This window comes from Dermochelys coriacea, chromosome 7 (genome assembly GCF_009764565.3).
Source record: "Dermochelys coriacea isolate rDerCor1 chromosome 7, rDerCor1.pri.v4, whole genome shotgun sequence".
Lineage (NCBI taxonomy): Eukaryota > Metazoa > Chordata > Testudines > Dermochelyidae > Dermochelys > Dermochelys coriacea.
The window spans coordinates 109,525,159-109,542,566 of record NC_050074.1 but is presented as its reverse complement, the minus strand read 5'-3'; the positions used below and the strand labels follow the sequence as shown (position 1 = coordinate 109,542,566).

The window sequence follows — 17,408 nt, the reverse complement described above, 5'->3', positions numbered from 1 at the left end:
ATTGTAAATTTACTATAGTGAGTTCTGAGACATGCATTTTCTAGACTTCTAAATTTAAATGAAACCAAGAAGTTCCTGCTACATCAATTTTGAAGTATGCTAATTGGGGTCTCTCTCTCTCTCTCTGCCACTAAGATGGCACAAAAAATAGACTTCTGAGTTGGAGAGAATCTGGGCTGGTCATGGGCATCAAGTTTAAATTAGCACCCAGGCTTCTGGATTGTTCTCCAGAATGAAATTCAAAAAGTTTGAGATTTGCCAGTGCTCTGTATCCCAATGTTACGTCTGGGGGAATTCTGTGCCACTGCAGAATTCATAGACCATGCATATTTTTTTGTCCGTCCTCTGCAGAAAATAACTTCTGCTGGAAAGTTGCTGCAGTTCTGCCTTTGACCCACCAGGGGGTGTTGTGGCAATAGAACAGAGCAGCGGTTCCCGGCCAGCCCCAGCTATCATAGGGAAGAGAGAGAGACTGACTGTGCCTTCTTCACAGTGCTTGTCGGGCCAGGTTAGGAGAAGGGATAGAGGGAGACAGCGTGGGGAACATGGGGCTGTTTGGGAGTGTGTTTCACAGACTGGGGTTCATAAGGACTAATGAGGGAGGACAGATTGGGGCAGTAGCTGAATGAGAGTGGAGGTGCAGGGCCACATGGGATTGGGTGTCTGAGTGAGGGTGGAAGGACGCATGGGGACAGGAGCAGATGTGCCAGACTGAATGGGAGAGGCTAGGGATCAGCCAGAGTCTTCATGGAGGAAGCTCCCTAACACCCCCTGCCAAACCCCCCCCCCCCAAACCCGTTCCACACTTTTCCCACCCATACCCAGCACCCAGGCTCCTTCCCAGCAGTTACTTCCCTTTCCCTCAGCTCCTCTATTACCCTGACTCCCTCAAGCCTTTGCACTGCTTCTGATGGCTGTGGGAAATGCGGTTCTGTATTGTAGTTTAAAATGAATTATTACTCAGAATTCTGTATTAATATGTCTAGTAAGGAATCTATTTATCAAAAAACATTTCCTGAATCTTTGTTGTTGTCTGTATTGTTACAGACATGCTTGCTGATAGGTATTTTGAAATAAATTACCAAAATAATTCAAACTGGTGTGATTATATTACGTTATTTTGACAAAATATGCAGAGTTTTGCAGAACTTTTAATTTTTTGGTGCAGAATTCCCCCAGGAGTACAGCATATTCATTACTGCAAAGGGAAAAATACTCAAAGGGAAAAGTGTTTTGACAGTGCTGTCATAGCATCAGAGTAACAGAAAGGGCTCATAAGTCCATTGATGTGGTATTAAACCCACCACAACACAAGCATGTAATTCAGCAAGACTAGGATTTGTATGTGTGTGATATTTACTATCTCCTATTTCTGATAACTACAGACTATTTTGAACAATCTGCACTTAGTTAGTTGCTGATTTAGGACTAAAAGTTAACGTTAGACTGTAAACTCTTCAGGAGAGAGACTTTCTTATTTTGTTTTAGGTGCTTTCTCTTAAAGGGAGGATTGTCTTTTTCTATACGTTTGCACTAGCTGAATGGGACCTTGATCCTGATTGGGTCTCTAGGGACATGTCTACCCTGTCCTGCTGTTTGGACTGGAGGGGCATGAATAGCAGTGGACACCAAAGTGTTGCACTGTAACTCCCCCCATGTAAATGTTGTGGATGCAAACAAAGTTTCCTAGTTCACATTAACATAGTTCTCTTCAGACAAGACTCCATTAATTTGAAATAGGAACCTTTTAGTTTGTGGCTGCAGCATCCACACAGGGGAGTTACAGCATAGCATTTTGGTGCACAGTGCTGTTTGTACCTCCAGAGTCTGAACTGCAGGGCAGTCTAGACATGTCCTTAATGCTACCATAAAACAAAAAGTAAGGGTATATATTTATGGTAATGCTTAGCTTTTGGCTGTGTTAGTAGGGTAGTGAAGATTAGTATTTTTGCCAGCATCATCCTGTCAGGTTCAGGTTTTTGTAAAGCACTAACAAATTCAACTGTCTTGTGGAGAGTTTGCTAAAACTCTTGAAATAGCTGAAAAGCGATCTCTTGCCAGATCCTAGAAGAGCAAAGTATGAATGAATTTGTACTAAAGATGAGAAAAAGCAGTGAGCAATGGGAATGTAGGAAAATCCCCCCCCCTGAAAATCATATCAAAACAGTTTGAAATGCTAAAGACTCTGTGTGTGGCATTTGTTCATGGGGCTGGGCAATTCAATACTGTGGTGATCAGCGCTTCTGAATTCCTAGCAAAATTGGTGGGTAATGAATGTGAAGAGGATTTCAATTAATTTTGAAGATTTATAGGTAGGTTATAGCACCTGTCAGGATCAGTTTTAATGTCAAAGCTATAAAATCTTACCTCATTAGTTAAATGTATTCCAGATAGTTTCTCCTAGTCTGTGCTATTACATCTTTAAGAATATAGTCTACTTTCAGCCTTGGACAGTTTGTGAAATTTTTTATTCTTTAGCAGGCTCTGTGCTATCCTATTCTAATGTTTATACTTAAACCAGCTCTGCATACTTTTAAAAAGATTATTTAAACATTTAAGATAGTTCTGAGGTGAAGGGGGTTTATCTGAATTATGGAGCTGGCATAGAAAGGTTGAAGAGGTTTGTAAATAAGAAAAGGAGAGAGTAGATGAGCTTGCATCCAAGTTATAAAAGAGAATGTTTTAGTTTAAGGTACTCCCATCTGCACTTTGATGGTAAGTAAGTAGCACAGTAGTGATATGGCATAGCATTAATTGGATCTCCACTGTGTCAATGTTGGACCTCGGAAGGTAAAATGAATTAATATGATCCTGTAGAATGTATCATGCTACCTGCATGCACATGCCGGTTTTCTTAATCCGAGGTACCTAATAATGTGAAACTGAATATGAATTAATACCTTTAAAAATTAATCAAGTGAAAGGAAATGATTAGTTCTTCACAGTGTCCTTCTACTTTGTAGGTGAAAAGGAAACTGTACCCTATTTCTGTGCCCACTTTGAAGAACAACTTAAAATTTACAAGAAACAGGTGTGTTTTAGGCTGGCACTTTTTCTTTTATGAATGTATTTATTACTTAAACTTAACTAGTGTGAATTGTTTAAAAATACTTCATAAACAATCTGAGTACTTAAAAGGACAATAAAAAATTAGAACTTTAGATGTAGCGCCTGATTGCTGAATTATACAGCAATTTCCAGAAATAGTAATTGAACCCACCTTTTTGGTAACTTTTTTTTTTTTTAATTGGGCTTGTCAAATCAGCATTTGTTTTTTATTGGAGATGAGATTAACTACAGCAGTTAACACGATCACTTGGGTTCCAAAACAAAAATGGGGGAAAAAATGGTGTCTGAAGAGAACCTTGTGTTAGATAAGCTAAGTGGAATTACTTTACTTTTTTTTTTTAAACTGTTTCATGTTTTTGTAATTTGTTTTGTATGTTGCCTTCCAGAGAGAGTGTAATTCTGCAAGTATCTTCACTAAGATTACCAAACTATTAAATTATTAATTTTTGAACAGGTTATTATTAATTTGGTGGATCAGACTGGACGAGAGAAGATTATTGGAGATGCTTACCTTAAACAAGTGCTACTATACAACAATTCAAACCTCACTTACGTTTCCTTTGACTTCCATGAACACTGGTAAGAGGGCTTTCTAAAATGTATCATCTGTAGTATTTGCTAAAATGAGATGTTGTTGAGGGGAGGGGAAACCATTTTCTAATAGTGTGTGAAATGCATTGACTTTCACAGAGAGAGAGAGAGAGAGAAATATTATTTTTTGTAAATGAAGGTAATATAACTTGGGTTTTTCATAGCTTAGCTTGGCATTGTTTTCTGTTGGAGAGTTTTGGTGCTTCAAAAAGCATCATTAGTGTTTTGGTTGTTTGCTCCAATCCTCCTTTTCCTCTTTCCTCACAGTTTCTTCAACTCAGCTTCACTCCACACCTGCCCCATGTAACCTATCCTTCCCTGCTCTGTCCCCCTAACCCTGTTCCCTTCAACACCTCCTTACCCTTCCCTTTTCTTTCCATTTAGCTCATCCTCTCTGGATTAATCCATCCCCACCTCCCAAAATCATGAAAATAACATGACTGTTTCTGCCATCACGTTGTTCGCTCTGCCTTTGTGTTATAGAATTCCCTGCACCCTTTGTCTGTATTATCCATTTAAATTGTAAGTTCTTCAGGGCAGGGACTGTCTACTACTCTGTACAGTGCCTAGCATAATGTGATCCTGTTCTTGGTTGGCCCTCAAGTGCCATCATAATAAATATGATTGATTGATAACTCCTCTGGTCCCCTTTTCTGGCTCACATGGCTGGGGAAGGGCAGGGATCACAAGGAGGATGTTAAATCCTATTATGATGATGCTGGAGCAGATTGCCTACTACATTCCAGTACTGAGGTGGCTGCATTCTGGTGATAGGTAATGTGATCACTACATATATTGTCTGTCAGGCTTGTTGAGCACCCTCAGGATGAAAATGACATGAATGTAAAGATTTGATCATTTGTCACTCTTTTGTTTTGCTTTTGGTTCATACTTTAGCACCATACTATAATTGCCCCCCAAATCCTCTCCCATTTATAGGTGAATGCATCGAAAGAGAATTCTTGAGAGGCTGGAGGGACGATAGGCATGGCTACAATGTATATTTTTAAATGGTTTAATTTGCAACTGACATTTGAAGAGATTTTCATAAACTTGGTACATTGCCCGAGAACTACTGTGAATAAATTCTGCTTCAATTGTAGCTAAATATCAGTTTATATTCATCTGTACTTGACTTGTGTGTGTTGCATCATTTTTCTAGTTGAAACTTAATTTACTTTTGTGAACTTTTTTATTTTAGCAGAGGAATGAAGTTCGAAAATGTTCAAACGTTAACTGATGCCATTCATGATATCATCCTTGATATGAAGTGGTGTTGGTAGGTATTAGCATGCTCAGGCTGGTATGAAAAGTCTATAGAAAAATTTGAATGAAAGAGTAGAGGAAAAACAATTTAAACAATGTTTGTTTTAGATGGATTTTTATGGCGTTACATTTCTCCAATGATTATCTTTTCCCTCCAGTCTTACCTGTCTTAAAAATTAGTTCCTGGTTAGCAAATCAGCATCTTGGAATCAATGTTGTGAAGTATTTTACTTATGGTTCTACCCTTTTAACAACAAAAGAACTCCCAATAACATTGTCCCTTCCCTGAGGTTCACTGTTAGTTTGAAAAAAAAAAAATCTAAAGAAATGATGTATGAAATATCATACAGTTCCCCCACCCGTAGAGCTCCAACCTTACCCTGAACAGCCAGTGAAAACCCTTGATCTCCAGCCAGGTATATTGGTTACATATTTATGCATTTTGAGATACGATAGATGTGGCTTTCATGAATTACATTGTATATGGTTCATTACATTGTATTGGTGTGTGTAAATAAATGAAGTGTGCTGTCAGATTGTCACTGGTGTCTGGGAGATGGTTTTTCTGCAACATTTAGGAAATTTTGTGAATGGTTGTCCTATATGTTAGCGATATCTAAAGCTGGCATTGTTTGTTTTTATATAGAAATGAAATAATTAAATTTGTGTGCATGTACTAGAATATTGAATTTTTATTAAAATTGGGCTTCCTTGCATGTTCAGGATAATGGTGGAGAAATGTGGGTGAAGGGGAATGGAGGGGAAGGTAGCTATTCTGAAAAGGGGGCTCATGTCAGCTGGGCTGACTTGAGTTTGCTGGTAGTTCTGAAAAATTGAAAAAAAAAATTTGTTTGTCTCAAACAACCTGAAAATTCCAAAAAGTTTTGATGAATCAAAAAAGTTGATGAATTTAATTTTGGGTTGAATGCAACTTGCAGTCTTTCACGTTAAAGGAAATAAAGGGCTAGCGTGGGTGGAGGTGATAGTGATGGTGCCAGTGCTCACCTTCTAACTGTTAGCCAAATAGTTAGGGCACTCATCTGGGGTTGTGGGAGATTGGGGTTCTGTTCATCCCCTCTGTCTTTATGTGGAGCAGAATTTTGAACATGGGTCTCCCCACCTGCAGGAGAGTGCCTTAGCCAGTAGACTATGGGATATTCTGGGGTGAGTTTCTCTCTCTCCTATTTATAAAATACTTGAATAATCCATTGGGCTAGAGAGAAAAAGTGAGTGACTATAGCCTGGTGGTTAGGGCACATTCCTGTAATGCGAGAGACCCAAGTTCAGGTTTCTGCTTCCATGTCAAGTAGAGGGGAGAATTGAGTCTGGGTCTCCCACATCCCAGGCAGGTGCCCTAACCACTGGGCTAAAAGTTAAGGTGGACTCCACCACTACCACCTCCTATGAATGGTTTGTATGTTCCTCCTTTTTAGTTTGAAACTTTTTGACAAATTTGCAGGAAGCTTCAGGTAGACAAAGTGCATTTTTCAGTCAATAAACTATTTGTCTAAAAAACTTCACACAGTTCTAATGGAGTGTAGCTGGGATGTTGAATGAAACCGAATGAATATTCCATGGTTTAGTCTAGTAGAAACATGTTTTCTAACTTAAATTTTCTATTTTATTTGCATGGACTGATCAGTTCTTTTATATTTAAGATCTCTCAATAAACATTTTATTACTACTGTTTTTTACCACCTTTGAAAGGGTTGATCAAGCTGGTGTGATTTGTAAACAAGAAGGAATTTTTCGTGTTAACTGTATGGACTGTCTGGATCGGACCAATGTAGTCCAGGCTGCTATTGCAAGAGTGGTCATGGAACAGCAGGCATGTATGACGTGTAAATTTTAAAGTGCTAAATATCTTAGATTTTTTTTATTTATGAAAAGATAATCAGCATTTTTGTGAGTGAAAATAACCTAGAACTTGTTAAGTTATGAAGGTAACGGGATCTTCTGGAGACTGGGAATGTGCATATGCCCCCCAAATGTTTAAACTTCTGAATAGTTCTTGGATTGGGAGGCATGTCCTTACAATTTTTAGGAGAAGAGACTGGCATTAGGGGCACCGGAACTATTATCTCAGTTTTATTATGTAGATTTGTAGTTTTGTTAGTTCATAGGCAGTGATTATCACTTACATATACTTTTTTCTTTTACAAAATTAGGTATAGGTAGAAAAATGAGTAGGTCCAGAGGTGCATTTTAGTTTCAGGCACTTTAGAATAAAATATCCCATGAATCTGCATATTAAGTGCTTGATATGCCTGAGAGATCATTCCCCTTGACTATAGAGAGACCATCATTCTCCATCTTTCCAGGAATCCTAAACAGGTAGTTGACAGATCATCTCTTCTGGAATGAATCTGTCCCTTTCAGAGATGGCATTTCCAAATAGGAGTAGAAGGAGATGATTAAGGAGCTTTCTTGTAGTTCAACAATCATCTGCTTCCTTCTTTGGAACCTCAACCTTGGTTATATCTTCTGCCTGAAAAGGATGTTAAGTAGATGATGGTGCACGTAGCTGTTAGGGGGCTTATTCCTTCACCCGCTTACTTCCCTGGTCCTTCTCGCATGAACAGAGAGCAACAATACCCAAAGTCCAAAGGTGCAAACAATTCAATGTTTATTGGGGTGAACTTCCAGCAAGCATGTTTCCAGTTTCCTTCCTTAGTGTCCCCCTTCCCAGCTCTGACCCCACAGAGCCTTACTTGTGTCCCTGTTCCTATTCCTTCTCTTAGCAAAACATGATTCCAATTTCCCTACCCCCATTCCCTGTTCCCATTTCCCTCCCTTACTTCATGATTGACTGCAGACTACATAGTAAAACTTGAGTTGTGCTTAGCTATACCTTAACCAATCATTTTACTGAAATTTAACTAACCAATCCTAACATATTGTAACATGATTATTTAACCAATTTTATCCCACTACCTTAATTAGTTTACACCCAGCAAAATTAATTATACAGCAGACAGGAACAATCACAGAACCAGACAGAGATTCTACAACAAAACAATAGGGAAATGGGGACTAAAATGATAGAACAAACACAGAAATGAGGATTTCACATCCCAGCTATTGATAAATGAGTTCTTGCCAGACAGGATGCTATCAAACTAAGTTTCCTTTTACATTTTCTAGGCACTTCTTTCTCTGGAGGTGATAGGCACTATCAGGACAGGATTGTATTCCTAACAGCCCAATAGCACCTTATTTCAATGTGACTAGCATTCGCTTCCCAGCTTATGGCTGCCTCTGCTGTTTAGCCAAAGGCCTTAGCCTAAGAACAGGGCCTCAGACTGTCACAGTGAGAAAAGGCCTTATACAGTCAGTGATTTTGATTCTCTTTTGTACCTCTATAACTAGCTAAGTGATAAGAATACACCTACATTTTTAGTGTATAGGCCTTTCCAGACAGGCCTGAATATCTATATCCTAACAGTAGCCTTGAAAATTCAACATTGCAGTGCAGGAAGAGATGAAGAAGCTCCGTGATGTGCTTGAGATAAAGGCAAGCTGGCCCTTCCTATAAATAAAGAATGAATTGATCTGACTATGAAAATAGGTGCTGCCAAGTTCCAGTGTCATCTGCAGCAAGGAATCCTGACCATATGATTCTGGTTGTACAACAGTGATTGATTTTGATTTTTCCTTCTGGCATCTTGCCTCTGATTCTTGGTCTCTTCTGCTTCCGAATAATCAAAGCAAGATAATCTTTCAAGAAATCTTAGGTTTGAGTCTTGGGATATGTCTGCGCTGCAATTAAAAACCTGTAGCTGATCCATGCCAGTTGACTTTGGCTTTTGGGGCTTGGGCTAAGGGGCTGTTTAATTGTGGTGTAGGCATTCGGGCTTGGGCTGGAGCGTCAGCTCTAGGACCCTGCAAGGTGGAAGGGTTTCAGGGGTCAGGACTAGGGCTGCAGCCTAACATCTACACTGCAATTAAACAGTCCGTTAGTTCGAGCCGCAAGAGCCCAAGTCAGCTGGCATGAGCCAACTGTGGGTGTCTAATTGCAGTGTAGACTACTGATTGAGATTGAGTTATGGAGTGGGGCCTTCTGCAATGACATTAGAACGGTAGATCTGTGAGACTGTTCCCCCTGTCCCACCCCAAAATAGATTAACAATTCTAAAGTTAATCTACTTTAGAATTGTTCTACGGTTGTTAAGCACAGTATGACTCCTACAATACAGATCCGCAGAAGCACGGTATTCGGAGAACTCTAGTTGCCTGTAAACGTGTCACATTTCCCAGGAGCATATGACTCATTGTCTTTATGCTGGAAATTTGATAACACTTCTCAAATCAATAAAGAGTTTTTAATACAAATTCTATTCTTGTCAACAAATGATGTTTTAGCGTTTAGACTGTAAGAAAATAGTCTAAAGTAAAAAGTCACACTTGTGATTTAACCCAGTGAAGCTCATTGGAAAGCCATAGCTAAGGTTGCATTAGAATTAAATGTATAACAGGAGCTTTAAGCTTTTTTATTTTGTAAAACTCTCAATGAAATGGCAGAAACCAAAACACAGAATATGAACTTTGAGTGCTATTTGAATTGTTCACAGTGGTTTGATGAAAACTGAATTGATAGAGGGAGGGAGTGTTAAGGCAGAATAACTTTTCAAAGGCATGGAATGTCTGATATAAAAATATGAGATCAATGTTAAGGTTTGCATTAGAGTACAAATTTGACAAAATAGGGATACAGTAATGTTTTTGGTATCTGTTGGAGATGAAAGTGAAATTCTCGTGGAATATGTTACTGATGTTGTAAGCAATTATGCAGATGGAAAAGAAATGTGCAAATCTTTCTCCTTAACTTCTTATGTCCATGTTTTTAAGATTTTGGGTGGAGTGGGAGTGTTTGAGGTTTTGCAAGTCAGATTTTTATCTATTCTGATGCTTAAATTTCAGCGCATTGATTAATCTTGGAACCCAGATGTATAATTAGTGGTCTTAAATGTTTAAACTCATGGCAGTAATAACTAATTAGTGAATACTATATCTGGGATTGTTATTCATTAGTTTCCCTCAGTTCAGCTGTATGTCGCCTCTGAAGACTGACTGCTTTTCAGTTGTCAGTTTTGTGTGGCTTGTGTGCTGTGAAGTTTAATTTTAAAACTGAAACAAAATTTTGCCACTAGTTTGTACACTTACAGGTTGTAATATGAAACTGTTCTAACCTGACAGTGACACCAATTTTTATTCAACAGAATATTAAAAACTATTTGAAAAAAGAAAGAGGTAGCACTGATCAGGCTAATAAATGGGAATGAGGAGTGCCCAAAGCACTTCGAAATAAGGCCACTTCTATTTCAAACATGGATTTAGGAACACAACTTCAGACATCCAGATTTGAAAATGTTGACTCATCAGTTATTTCTTCTTCCCTTGTTACAACAGTTTAACACCCTGTAGCTAATTAAACAGTATACGGCTGTACAGCCTGCCATACCTTCTCCTTGGATTTGTCACGATTTTGGTTTTTCCTAGCAGTCTTGCTAATGTAAAACAGTCAGGTTGGTACCTGAGTTAAAGCCTCCCTTCAGATAAAGCTGCCACAGCATTTGAGAGTAATGTCCCGATTATGGACATTTGCAGAGCAGCAACGTGGTTCATAGTCTAGACATTACATGATTACAAGCTTCCTTTACTGCAGCAATGTAGGGAAATCGGTTCCTCTTCTGATAAGACGCTTAGCCCCACTTCCATTGGAAACTGCTTGGCAGTCCCCTAGTGTAATGGATATATGCCATTATTCAAAGAAGAAAGACTGAATTTTGTAACAATTGCTCTTTTTGAGGTGTGTTGCATATGTCTATTACATAACTCACCCTCCTTCCCCAACATGGGGTCTGGTGTGAAGGAACTGAAGGAAGGACAGGGCATTTCCACATCTTGTACTCGTCTTCAAGCATGAGGAGCTTAAGGCTCAGGCATCAGTGGCCTGTGGGTATCACTAGGGAAAACTCTGACGCTAGTGCACAAGACATACGCACACAGAGTGTAATGGACATATGCATGCATCTCAAAGAACAAGTTACGAGTAAGTGAGTAACTATTCTTTTCTTCAAAATGTCAGAAAATGGCCTAAAACAAAATCCTCACCAGTACCAGAGCTAGCTTAATGGGTACTGGGCTGAAAAACAGCTCCTCTCTGAGACCATCTTTAAGCAACTAGCTTGAAATCTTAAAGCTTGCTTCTTTGTTTTTTTTTGCTTTTCTAGTTCCTTACTTTCTCATTAATGCTAGGGCAGTAGCTTCCACATTGCTCAACAAATGCATTTCTTTTCCATGTGGCACCTGCTAATTCCATTGGGTTAGCAGTATTCCAGTCAGCTGTTCCTTTGGTTCAGTGTAAGACGTCTATATAGAGGGTGGTCTTTCTCCTTTGTGCCTTTTGGCTTGCCTCATGGCATGCTCAGAGGAGGAAAAACAAAAACATGACTTGTGGCTGGCTGATAGGGGTAAAAATTAGGAGTTTTCTCTGCTTAGATCACTAAAAAATAAATCTGATAGTTTTTTGTGCTCAAAGAAATGTCACCTTTGAAGACACTGAAACTAAATAAATGAATATTTGATATCTTCAAATATTTAAGGATAAATCCTAAAAATTTAGTATGTTGGTTTGTTTTTACAGTATAACCTAATGATTCTTTGTTCTGATTTGTAAAATGAAATAACTAAGAAAATGTAGTAAATGGTGTTATTACTAAAATGATATGTATCATATTACCTTTTTCTTTATTGAATTTATATAGTTTAAGAATGAATGTCACTTTGAACTTATCCACTAATAAATGTGTCAAATTTCAGCTGAAAAAATTGGGTGTGATGCCACCAGAACAGCCTTTGCCAATCAAATGCAACAGAATCTACCAGATAATGTGGGCAAACAATGGAGATTCCATAAGCAGACAGTATGCTGGAACAGCAGCTTTAAAGGTAAAAACAAAAAAAACAACACACAAATAAAAAAAAAACAAACCCCAAAAAATAACCCTTCTCCAAACCAGCCAAACAAAAACATAGTATAATGAGTACCTTGTTAAGTTTTGTGATGTGAATTATTATGCAATATGCAGTAGGAGTCATTTAGTTTATTGCTTTTAAAAGATGACACAGTAAAATCAGCTGAAGTTTGATTCCTTCTGTACAATTTGTAGAGACCTGTGGACTCTTGGGGGATTTCTAAAGAATGACATTAGACAATTGGATAAACACTTCTTGGACCCAAGGAGTGAATGTCTAGTTTTGCCTAAGTTGCCAGCATTCTTCAGTACATAACACTGTTGGTGTTAAATAACTTGACTCTGTTTTAAAGAGAAGAAAAGTGTAAGAATTGAATTAATATTGAAACTGGAGATCTTTTTTAACAACCTTTTGAGTATTTCAGCAGAATACATACATAGTATTTCAAAACATGTGTTGAAGAATTTGGTAGATAGCAGATGATAGTCTTCCTTTTTAGCTACTGTGAGAAGAATCAACAAGCTATCATTAAAAAATGGAAAAATAATCCATACAAGTATTTGTTTTTTAATGTTGTAGGTGAACTTTAAATGCTTTTTACCTGCCAAGACTAGAATTGAGGGTTCTGTACTTCTCACAGCTGTGACCCTTTCCTCTGGTAGAGGCTGCTCCATTTATTTTTACAAGGGATCATTAAGGAGCTAAAACAAATTGCTTTCAAACACCAGTGAAATCTTTCCTGTGCTCCCAGCCCTTGGTGTTGCGGGGCCTGTATGTTGTCAGCAGATTGCACTGTTAGACAATCTTTTGTAATTGTACGCTCCTCAGGGTAGGAATGGTTTTTGTCTGCTACAGCACTTTGTAGCACTTCATTGAATAAACTATTGATTTTGTTTTTTTCCCTCCATCATATCTTTAATTTGTGCTTGTCAAGCAACTAGATTGAAGCACAAAGATTGGTTTGTTTTCAGTTAGTTTACACAAAGATGCTTGTATTTTGACAGTCAAGTTATTCACCTAGAAACCAACTTGAGCAATCTTCCAATGGATATATTTCTTAGGGTCCTAAAAATTAAATACTCTTGAACCATATTTTTCTTTAAAGATAACAGACCTGATTTTCAGAGGTGCTGCACACCAATAGTTCCTGTTGGCTTTGTGGGTGCCCAGCAGCTCTGAATATCGGGGCAATTTTCTGCTAGGATCCTCTCATGAAGTAAGATCTAGGAGTGACACTGGCAAAACTCTTTGCTCTAAAGAATTTTGATTCCTGATGCTGCAGGCCCTACTGTGCCTAGATAAGTCGACTGCTTACTGAGGATCATGGTTATGAGGGCAGCTATTTGGATGTAGATGACTGACTTAAAGGGAGCTTATTGTCCCTCTGTGCATGGTGCTTGGCTCAAATTAACAATAGAAGCCAAAAGATTCTAAGCCTCCTTTGCAATGCCACAAAAAAGAATCCTAGAATCATAGGACTGGAAGGGACCTCGAGAGGTCATCTAGTCCAGTCCCCTTCACTCATGGGAGGACTAAGTATTATCTAGACCATCCCTGACAGGTGTTTGTGTAACCTGTTCTTAAAAATTTCGAGTGATGGAGAGTGATGCACGTCAAACAAGTCTGAAGAATAGTGATGCCTTTATTGATTTTAATTAAAAAAAAATCCTACGTGACCTATTCTAATATTAAGAGAGAGGATAAATATTCAGGTTTCAGAGTAGTAGACGTGTTAGTCTGTATTCGCAAAAAGAAAAGGAGTACTTGTGGCACCTTAGAGACTAACAAATTGCCACAAGAATTGCCACCTTTAGGTCTGTAATCGAGTGATCAAAGAGATTGAAGTGTTCTCCGACTGGTTTTTGAATGTTATAATTCTTGATGTCTGATTTGTGTCCATTCATTCATTTACGAAGAGACTGTCCAGTTTGAACAATGTACGTGGCAGAGGGGCATTGCTGGCACATAACGGCATATATCACATTGGTAGATGCGCAGGTGAACGAGCCTCTGATAGTGTGGCTGATGTGATTAGGCCCTATGATGGTGTCCCCTGAATAGATATGTGGACAGAGTTGGCAACGGGCTTTGTTGCAAGGACAGGTTCCTGGGTTAGGGGTTCTGTTGTGTGGTGTGTGGTTGCTGGTGAATATTTGCTTCAGGTTGGGGGGCTGTCTGTAAGCAAGGACTGGCCTGTCTCCCAAGATCTGTGAGAGTGATGGGTCGTCCTTCAGAATAGGTTGTAGATTTGATTACAGACCTGAGTGGCTATTCTTTAACAAAAAAAAGCTTCAAAACCAGACTCCAACGAGAGACTGCTGAATTGGAATTAATTTGCAAACTGAATACAATTAACTTAGGCTTGAATAGAGACTGGGAGTGGATGGGTCATTACACAAAGTAAAACTATTTCCCCATGTTGTTCCTCCCCCCCACTGTTCCTCAGATGTTCTTGTCAACTGCTGGAAATGGCCCACCTTGATCATTACCACAAGGTTTTCTTCCTTCCCCCCACCCTCCCTACCTGCTGGTAATAGCTCATCTTAAGTGATCACTGTCCTTACAGTGGGTATGGTAATACCCATTGTTTCATGTTCTCTGTGCGTGTATATAAATCTCCCCACTGTATTTTCCACTGAATGCATCCGATGAAGTGAGCTGTAGCTCATGAAAGCTTATGCTCAAATAAATGTTAGTCTCTAAGGTGCCACAAGTACTCCTTTTCTTTTTGATAAATATTCAGACTATTGATTTTTCTTTAGTCTCTCTTATTGCTGTGCATGTACAATCCATGCAATCTAAGTATGACCTTGATTCATTTTACTTTGAACTTATGTCTCTGAGACATTTATTCTATGAATTGATAGAAATGATTTCTTGGTAGGTGTAATTTATGTTAAAATGCTATGGACCAGGTTGTCAACAGCATTTTTTAAGGTTCTCCAGATTCAAAGATTCCTTGAACTATATTTGTAAATCTGTTTTTATGTTTCGCAGGTAATGTAAATACTCGTTCTATTATTCTTAATATATCTTTATTTTGTATATGCAGAATAGCAACTTAAATTTAATTCCCTGAAATTTCACTCATTGAGTTATGCAGTATGTACACTAACCTCCAAAACGACTTTTTGAGAACTGAGAGGGTGGTTTAAATGCCACACACTTTGGCTAATTAAGTGTTCAAAGGAGTGTTTCTGTGTAACAGGGTGACTTCACAAGAACTGGCGAAAGGAAACTGGCAGGAGTAATGAAAGATGGAGTCAATTCTGCAAATAGATACTACTTGAATCGCTTCAGGGATGCTTATAGGCAAGCAGTCATAGGTAAGGGGAAAGTATCAATATATTTTCAGCTGAATTATTGTTTGTCTACCTTTTGTGAATGTTTGTGGAAAATATCTTGTCTTGTGACTCATGCTTTCAAAAGGGTAAGCAAATATATGTTGCCACAGTCTGTGTGTGACTTACACTTTATGCAACATGGCTTAAGTGCATTGTAGTAGATGCCTGTTCACTCAGTAGGATTATATGGCCATAACCTCATTTTGTCTTGGTAACTTAAGATGTGCCAACAGTTCGACTTTATCCATTTATCTTATTCATACAATATAATTAGAAAAAACTTTCTTCTTGGAAACTGTTTCTAGTAATTATTTGTTTTTTAAGAAATGGTTATAGCTAAATTTTTCTGAGCAAAATAGTCTTGTTGATACTTCATTGTATAATATTAAGACAAGGATATATTTAGGAGATGTTGAGTGACAGTTCTTCAAATCCACAATACAGTATAACCTCGATTTTTTAATACATATCAATCTTACGAACAACCAGTTATACAAATCAGTTTTTTCAGTGGGGGGGGGGAAATGACATAACTTAAGTGATGTCTATAAAGAACAAATCAATATCCCTTCACATTCTGATGCCTTCAGTACATTGGAAATCACTTTGTGGTTTGGAGGACAAGAAGAAAGTGTCATACACCCTGCTTCCTGTAATTTTAAGATGTTCAACTTTATGAACTTCTTAAAATTATGAACTTCTCAGTCCCCAATTAGCTTGTAAAATAAGGGTTCTACTGTATTGTAGACCCCCAAATTTTGGAGCATAAAGCTTATTCAAAGCCGTACACTGAGGTGTTGAGAGACTGCTTCTGTATGTATCGCCCTAATTATTGATCTCACTTATATTTGTCAGTTCCTTATATTTATCTACTATATTTGCTGTCTAGATTTGATGCAAGGTATCCCTGTGACTGAGGATCTTTATTCCATATTTACAAAAGAGAAAGAACATGAAGCACTGCACAAGGAGACACTGAGAAGCCATCAGGAACTGATCAGCCAGCTATTGCAAAGTTACATGAAACTACTCTTACCAGATGATGAAAAATTCCATGGTGGATGGGCACTTATTGATTGTGACCCAAGGTGTGTAGAACAAGATTACAATTGATTGATTTTCTTTTGGTCATCTGCCAACATGGAGTCTTTCACAATTATTAGATAAAACCGGTTAAATTACTTAAATGTATTTATAGCTTTGATAGTTGATACATCCATACTCTAAGCATGTTGCAAATGAAGACTTTTACAGAAAGTGACTGTCTTTGGGTAATGTGTATCCTACAAATCACTTTAAAATGTGATTTGTACTGAATGCAGGAGAGGATTAATGTGGTGAAGATTTCTTAAATGTATTCTCTTAAGTACCCTAAAAATGGGTGCATAATATAACTAGTTCTGGGAGACGTCACCTGGCCATGCAGCCATTCTTAGTTTCTTCGACTTTTAAGTGTGGCGAGTACCATAAAGAGACTTCTCAGCCATTTGTGGACATTGAGAGTAGGTATGTTACCCTCATTGCTTTCAAGCTGAGGTATGCTGCATACCTATAACTTGCAGTGTAATGGAGCCATATCTGATTAAGTGAATTTAAGATTTGTGAAAGCCCGGTGTCCTCTTGTTAACCACAGAGCGGGCACACAGGGGCAATAAGAGTGCAGACTTCTAATGTGCCTCAAACTCGTTCAGGTGAGATGACCTATAAAGATAAAACAGTGGTTGTCTCTCCTGCCAGGTTAACCTTTAGCCTCTGAGACTGTCAGGGAAGAGTCAATTCAATTATGAAACTTTTTTTTCCCCCTGTAAATAATGATCCCCTAGGAACTGAGCTGAGTCTACAAAAGAAATTAACTTCGGACTGTCATAGTTTTGTTTCAAAAAACAACCAAGAAACAGCAGTCTAACAATAAATGTGTACATGACTTATGGCTGACCTCAAGGTGAAAGCTTCATATCCCTTTATCAATCCTTAGAAATGTCCAGCACCTTCAGGTGGGAATGAACATTGCCTCTTCCCCAAGCCCAGTTGCATGATCCTACCCAACGTCATTTGTAGCTTCAGCCAGGCAAATTTGGCTTGGTGGTGTTGATGCGCTTTATTTATATACCTCACAGGAAATTTTGCTCTTCAAAATTATATTTGCATTGTGCTGTTGTA

At 38.4% G+C, this 17,408-nt stretch overlaps 1 protein-coding gene across 2 annotated transcripts in view; it reads left to right on the top strand.

The window, feature by feature from the left end:
* The window catches only part of INPP5F (inositol polyphosphate-5-phosphatase F), a 101,085-nt gene that overhangs the window by 70,249 nt on the left and 13,428 nt on the right, over positions 1-17,408 (top strand). For both annotated transcript variants that reach the window (XM_038409560.2, XM_043519217.1), the window contains 7 exons: positions 2,964-3,031; positions 3,524-3,648; positions 4,862-4,939; positions 6,634-6,754; positions 11,749-11,877; positions 15,113-15,230; positions 16,138-16,336. In XM_038409560.2, coding sequence (XP_038265488.1) covers positions 2,964-3,031; positions 3,524-3,648; positions 4,862-4,939; positions 6,634-6,754; positions 11,749-11,877; positions 15,113-15,230; positions 16,138-16,336 — 838 coding nt within the window. The remainder of the gene's footprint in view (positions 1-2,963; positions 3,032-3,523; positions 3,649-4,861; positions 4,940-6,633; positions 6,755-11,748; positions 11,878-15,112; positions 15,231-16,137; positions 16,337-17,408) is intronic.